The 7,657-nt window shown below is 42.5% G+C and overlaps 1 protein-coding gene across 2 annotated transcripts in view; it reads left to right on the forward strand.

Annotated features, from left to right (window-relative positions):
• The window catches only part of WNT7B (Wnt family member 7B), a 94,793-nt gene extending 87,648 nt beyond the window's left edge, over positions 1–7,145 (forward strand). For both annotated transcript variants that reach the window (XM_066184324.1, XM_066184323.1), the window contains exon 4: positions 3,871–7,145. In XM_066184324.1, the coding sequence (XP_066040421.1) occupies positions 3,871–4,350 (480 nt within the window). In that variant the 3' untranslated portion in view covers positions 4,351–7,145. The remainder of the gene's footprint in view (positions 1–3,870) is intronic.
• Positions 7,146–7,657: the final 512 nt, after the last annotated feature.

A 7,657-nucleotide genomic window follows, 5' to 3' on the forward strand; every position in this document is an offset into this window, starting at 1 on the left:
ATTTGCTCTGGGAGGTAGATCTTGCTGTAAACCATTCAAGATTAGATACGAGGCACTGACATATGACAAATGAAACCGCTGAGAGAGTGGCTCGTACGAGCTAATGATTTTCAATCTTTAATTAAGCACCTAGCTTGGCATAGTATCTTAGATTTGAGTAAATAAGTACCTTTAAGGTTCAGGGTCAGAGCTTTGATGGGAATTTTGCTGAGGAAAACTGGAGCTGGAGAGAATTTTAGGAAGCAAAATGTTAGCTGCTCTTCATCCAGAGCATCGAGCAAACAAGGTCAGATCCGGCCACCTTTGCCAGGTCCCATGGCACCTCCCTGGCAAGTGGGAAGCTGCTCAAGATGCCATGCAGAGAGACATTCCTCTGGAGGGCCAGAGCATGCTGGCCTGTCAAGGGCACTCTGCAGCATCTGGGTGGAAAGAGGGGGAAAAAAAATGTTGCTTAGAATCTGCTTAGTTTGGGCCTTGTATTCCCTAACCTCCAAGTTTTTGGGCACAATTTTATACCCACAGCTGACTGTGGGCACACAAATTATAGCATTCAGGAATTTAACTACCTGATGATTGGGCCTCTGTTCAGTGTTGTAACCCCAAGCATTCCACATTCATGAGAGAAGCCTCCAAAAAGATTAAAAAAACCTGCAAGATTGGCTTCAGGAGCATAAATTAATACTTTTTGAAACTTCTGCTTTTTTGAGCCTGCATGGCTTGCATTTGCAAGTCCTCCCACCATCAAAAAGAGTGGGAATCTTTGAAAAAACACAGTAATTAAATCAGGTTTCTGCTCACCAAAATGAATCACGAAAGTGGACCTCCAGAAAGACAGCAGCAAAAAGAGAAAAAAAATCAAGATTTAGGATAAAGTTGCTGTAGGTTGTACTGTAAATGCTGCCAAGCAGTGTCGATAAATTTTATCTATCTATCTATCTATCTATCTATCTATCTATCTATCTATCACATGTAATAATGTGTATAAACATCAGCACCTCAACCAAATACACACAGGCAAACAATTATTATATAGACAGCCAGGCATCCATATATAAATATACATTTCCGAAGATGTCACCTGGGACACAGAAATGGGTCATGTCTGTCTTTCAAGAGCAGTGACACTTTCTAGTGCATCAGGGAAGCACATCAGAGGCTCCTTGGGACAGAACCCACAGTGTTGACCCCACAGAAGAACAATGAGCCTCATGAACTTCACCTCCTCCCATTCTCTTAACAAGTCACTTGGCCTTTTCAACCAAATGCAGACACCAGCAACACATGTAGAGCATGACAAAATATGTACACTTCACCAAGAATTACTCCTCAGGGAGGAATACGACTCTGGGGTGACAGATCCCATTGGCAATGCTTTCCTGGAAATCCTTGGATCCTAGTGCTCTTTGTTGGAAGTGCAAAAGTTGTCTCCATCCACCTCTGGTCGTGGATTTTGCTGCAGTTCTTACAGCTGCAACTGCACTTGGAGAAAGTTGTAGGAATGGGTTAGTTTCAACAAAACCAAACATCTTTCAGCAACATCAAGCACAACTTCGAAGCGTGTTTATACATATCTACAAACACATCTAAATATCAATAGATCATTTGAAATCAGATTTGTGAAACAAGATTGAAATCTTATTTGGGGGGAAAAATACGTTCTCCATAGGCCAGAAATGGATACAGAGGAGACCCTGGAGACCCCTAAAAGACCCCAGAGTATGTCACAGTGCATCCATCTCCTCACAGCCACTGAAATGCTGCTGCTGCTGCAGCGGAAGGTGGCAAGTTTTCTCTTCTGTCAGTACGGAAGACAGGACGGTGATAGAGTGCGTTCCAGTGCCCACAATAAACACAGCTCATCACAGCCTTGGTGATCTTCTTCTTTTAATGCAGTTGCAGCTATAGGAATTTCTTCCCCAACTCAGTAAACCTTGCTGGGAAACACCTTTTCTGCCTCTGATGGGAGAACTTGACCATGACCCTGGTAAAGGCTGTGGTTCCAGAAGGTCTAAGGTATGAGCAGACTGAGGGCAGATCTCAGCAGGGGCTGCAGCTCCTCCTGAGGGGCAGTGGAGGGGAAGCTCCAATCTCTGCTCTCTGTGACCAGAGACAGACTAGAGGGAATGTCTGGAGCTGTGTCAGGGGAGGTTTAGGTTGGATATCAGGAAAAGGTTCTTCCCACAGAGGGTGTTGGGCACTGTCCAGGCTCCCCAGGGAATGGTCACGGCCCCAAGGCTGCCAGAGCTCCAGGAGAGTTTGGACAATGCTCTCAGGGATGCACAGGGTGGGATTTTGGAGTTGTCCTGAACTGGACTCAAAGGGTCCCTTCCTACTCAGGATATTTTATGATTCTTGCATAGGTTGTTGCTCAGCTATCTTATGCTTGCTACCGTATGTTGGTAAGGGAGAATCAAATCCAAATATTCTCTTTAATATTGAAACCCCAGAAATTTGGGAGAAAAACAAACCATACAATTTAAGTGAAACTCAAACAGCTCAGGAGGGTGCCCTCTATTTGCAGGGATAACCAGATCTGTACAGCTTTTATTTTAAGGCCAGTTTCTGAAGCAGTAAGCATTTTTTACTCCCTCCTACTTCATTATGCTATTGTACTCAGATTTCGGCCCTTTTATCCCTTGCCCATTTCAGTCTTGTTCTGGGATCTGCAGCGAAACCACTACAGGAGATGGTCTGAAGCATCAGTAATGCTTTCAGACAAGCTCGGTAGCTCATGTTTCTTTGTTAGCATCCTATTGCGAAGGGGAAAGATCAGCTCGCTTTGTTCTTAGGCCTTGATTTTCATAAGCTAATGATGGCTGTGGGTGTAATTATGGTCAGGCTTAAGTGGTAGCGCGAGGGCAGAAAAACAGAGTGGCGCTTCCGTGGGGCTGGCTTCCCTCTGCTGCACACACGGAGCGGAGCGGGAGGACACCGCCCACCTTTTCCCCGGGCACAACCTGGCCCGGGCAAGGAGGGATGTGCCACTGGTGGCACGGCCTGTCTGCAGCAGAAACGGCAGGATGACAGTGGAACAGGAGCCTGAGCACCCGCCAGTTTGTGTCGCTTCTGACGCTGAATTAAACCCCTCTGCCTGAGCCTCCTCTACAACAGCACTACGTTTCTCTTCGGCTCACTGTTGATTTTGTTTTCCCTCTAATGTTTTGTTGTCATTGCCCTGGTGGAAAAAAATGTATTGGTGGCTGATTATTCGCTTAATAGCTGGACTAAATGCTGCAATGAGTGCTGGTTTTAAAGGGGATGAGACATTCTGTGAGTGGAATAGTCCATAAGTTTACCACTGGTGGTATAAGTATTGGTGTATAGGCAAAATCTTTAATTATGCAGTGAATATAGAATCATGAAATGGTTTGGGTTGGAAGTGACCTTAGAGATCATCTAGTTCCAGCTCCCTGCGTATAGGCTTATTCAGTCACACAATATATATTTTTCTTTTTAAGCATTCTTTGATCATTACTTAAAGGAATTAAGTATTTTGAACCTTATTCCACTTAACCCCCACACCCTTTTTTTTTTCTGTTTTCAAAATGAAAATTATTTGAAAAAATTGAAGCCCTCTGTGATTGTAAAGAAATGTCCTCTAAAACGAAAGTAAATATTCTCCAATATTTGGAAAAATAATGGAAATGTTTTCCAAAAAAATGACAACATATTGTATTTCCAGCCAGGTGCCACTTGAAACAAAATGTGTTATGAGCGTTCTGCTGGGAGGGGAGAAGATTTGTAAGCATGCATTCAAAAAATTTCAACCAGCAGTAGTGAATATTCATATGAAGTAAACAGAATGAGGTTCAGGCAGGCTTGCAATATTGTTTTCCTACAGTAACAATATGCAAATGTCTGTACACATAGGTTCTCGAAGAGAGAATGAAATTGGAGTGCAAGTGTCACGGAGTTTCAGGTTCCTGCACAACTAAGACCTGCTGGACCACGCTTCCTAAATTCAGAGAGATTGGATATATTTTGAAGGAGAAATACAACGCCGCGGTGCAAGTGGAGGTGGTACGAGCCAGCAGACTGAGACAGCCAACCTTCCTGAAGATCAAGCAGATCAAGAGCTACCAGAAACCCATGGAAACGGATTTAGTGTACATCGAAAAGTCACCCAACTACTGTGAGGAAGACGCTTCCACAGGGAGCGTCGGCACCCAGGGACGGCTCTGCAACCGCACCTCTCCCAATGCGGACGGGTGCGACATGATGTGCTGTGGAAGAGGATATAACACGCACCAGTACACCAAGGTGTGGCAGTGCAATTGCAAATTCCACTGGTGCTGCTTTGTCAAGTGCAACACGTGCAGCGAGCGGACAGAGGTGTTCACCTGCAAATAGCGGCGTCGCGCGCCGACCGACAGAGCAGACCACCACCGCCGGCGAGGAAAGTGGAGTACAACAAACAACGACAGCATCATTTTGCACATCTAATCCTCTTGGGGAAAAGAACCCCAGCCAACACCACAACAACCACTCCCTCCCCACTACTACTTATACTTCTAAGGATGGTGCATTTTGGCTGGCTGGCTGTTGTAACTGCTTTGGAAGCAAGGGCAACAGGATTAAGGTGATGTTGACAACCACATGAAACTTTCTCTCTGTCTCTTTCTCTTTTTTTTTTTTTTAACTACAATCTGGGTGTTGTAGAGTTCTCTTAGTGTTTTAAATTATACATATCAGAGAAGCTGATTGCATTGCAGCTCCCATGACATTTAAAAGGAAAAGACACTTTCGCCTATTTTACAGCAACAAAACTGTCTAGCCCTGTGCAAATGAAAACTTTTTTAAGGAAATGAAATCTTCACTGACTAGAACACAGCATTCTCACTGCAAAAACCAAAATTTCTAAGAAAGCAGGTAGAGAGAAAACAACTGGTAGGGAGCAAAATCTATGGCAGAAATACTCCACTATCAGTTTGGAAAAAAACCCCAACAAACATTCACAAAATTCCATCAGCTGCCAGTGACACTGGAAGTCTTTGAATGAACATTAAAAAGAATTATTTATGTTTTTATTAGTATCAAAAAATTCTAAGCACTAACGGGTAGCTATGTCTTAATTCTGTACTAAATGTAAACTTATTGGAACTCTGACTTTATGACTTTTGTATTTGGTTCTCCCTAAGTTCTTCAATGCTACTGATCTGTTGTCACTCCACTATTAGAGAGTTCAATTACTGTAGGCTTTAAGCAATTGCCAGAACTGAGTGAAAACATCACACGAAACTTTGGTTACCAATGTTGGATATCGACTTTTCCCACTTGCCTCCTGAATAAGAATGACTTTTTTTGACTCAGGCCTGAGGTGTGGAGCACCTGCTCACAGCTCCTCATAGGGAGTTTTAGGATACAAAGACGTGCTTCAACAAATATCAAAGGCTTTGCTTTGACATTGAATGCACTGGCAGGATCTTCCAGGCATTGCGTTCTCCCTTTAATGGTCGAAAGTTAATATTTCTGAGACTTTTAAAAAACTTATGCTCAGAAGTCAATAAAAGTCTTGCAGCTGAGCTCTAGGTTGCTGCAGCCTCTGAGCTGTCATGGCTTCACGAGCATAAGAAAGCCAAAATTTGGGTTAGTCTGCGTCATCATTATTTTAAGGTCGGCAATAACGTACCCCCTGGTAAGCACATGAATGTTAAAAGAAAGAAGCTCACTTCTTAATAGCACTCAATCCTAATTCCCACACCTTTTCCCTATGAGGGATTTTAAAAAAAGCCTCAGATATTTTACTGCTGTAAAATCTAGTGTTTTAACCCCAAGAGCCCAGATATGCCCACTTAGAACACAGCCCATTAAACCATGTAATTGTTTGCTTGTCCCAAGGGTCCCTGCCTGATTTTCTGAAAACTCGGAATTAAAAATTTCCTTACACCTGCATATCTGCATTTTTAGCTTTTGTTTCATTTCATTACTTATATGGAGGGGCTGCAGAGCCATGAGCCCTCCCCACCTGACATGGAAGCACTTGTCCATCCACGTGGTGCTCTTGGGGCAAGGGGCTGGTGGACCTAGAGCTCCACCAGCTCCCGTGCTGGATACGTGAATGAGCCAGAATTACCTCTGTAATTTGTGGACCTGTATTATCAAAAGCAACTAATGATTTGGGGACCTTCATCTGAACACTTGTGAGGACCTACCTTTCTGACCCCAAGTACTTACCCTCTGAAAATCAGACGACTCCCTCACAGAGCAATGCAAAATTGCTTATTTTTTTTCGATATTGCTGTTGATTTCTAAATACCAGCCTTGGCACGAATGAGTGCAACTTCACAGAAGTCAACAGGGGCCCCCAAAACACTACATTCACTCCATGTAATTTAAAGGCCCTTGGATTCATGGGTATTGTTATTGAATAATAGTGATAATACTGTACTTTCACTACATTCTTGACAGGAAGCAAATAAAGCTCCCAAATACACTAATGCACAGTCTCATGGTACTAGATACTGTAAATATATTAGAATAGTATTTGTTAAGTACAATTGAGGAATCCAATTAAGTTATATTATTGTATATCGTTTAAATGTCTATAGAGTATTTTAAATTATTGCGAACTACACTGAGTTAAAAGAAAAAAAAGAAAAAAAGGAAAAAAAGGTTATATTTTATAACACCAACCACTCCAAAAAGTGGACCAAAGTGACACTTTCTCTCTCGCACACCCCTATCTGAAATAGCCCTGTCTGCTACTGTAAGACCACTGTAACAGTCCCATATCTGGGTGAGCAGTCTAGAATGTAATGTTTCAGGTGCAGCATTCAAAAAGGTGCTGTATGGCACAAAGCAGGGGCTGGAAGTGGGAATGCCTGGACTTTGAAATATGTCCCATGGAAAAGTAGTTTTGGTCAGAAAATACCATTACAGCTAATATGCCGAAACACTCCCCAAAATCACGACTTTTTATGAAGCTGTCTGTGAATAGAAGTGGGTTCCACACAACTTTTATTTTTAAAAATGTAGTTTGATGTCAAAGACCTGTGACAATAGAGGTTGGAACACGACCAGCAACATGTGGTTTAACCATACCTTAGCCATGCCAAAACTCAAAATATTTTATGTTATTAAAGAACTTAAGAGCAAAGATCAATTTGTTTACTATGTTAATGTTTTGTGGCAAGCAGAAAGCAAAAGACTAAATGTGTTTCCATTAAAACTTAATTTTTTCCCCCTTCCAGTTCCTTTTCCTTTTATTTGTTCTTTGTTTAGGAAAGAAAAAAACCACAACAAGGTCTTATGAAAAGACCATTCGTGTACAGGCTTCTCCACATGAGAAATGATAAGCGAATTCCAAGTCCTAAGCAGTTTTTGTGTTTCAGGAAAAATAGTAATGAACGTGACTGTGTGTGGTATCAGTCTCAAGCCCAACTACGCACACCAGTGCTACAGAGAAACCGGCACCAACATTGCTGCTACCAGAGACTTTTGCTGGCTACAATGAAAAGATTAAACTCTTGGTGGAAGAAAATAAATGTTTTGTGACAGAAATTTAGCATCCAAATCAAAAAGGCTGCTTGACCATGAACTTTACATAACAGATTAGCAAATAGAGAGTAATGAAAGCCGTGGAGGAGAGGGTTGTAGACCCTGACTTGGGCACTTGTACATGCTCCAGCTTAGTCAAGCCAGCTACGGACACATCGGA

The sequence above is a fragment of the Chamaea fasciata genome, unplaced genomic scaffold (genome assembly GCF_029207755.1).
Source record: "Chamaea fasciata isolate MVZ Bird 193981 ecotype frontalis unplaced genomic scaffold, bChaFas1.0.hap1 SCAF_5, whole genome shotgun sequence".
Classification (NCBI taxonomy): Eukaryota; Metazoa; Chordata; class Aves; order Passeriformes; family Sylviidae; genus Chamaea; species Chamaea fasciata.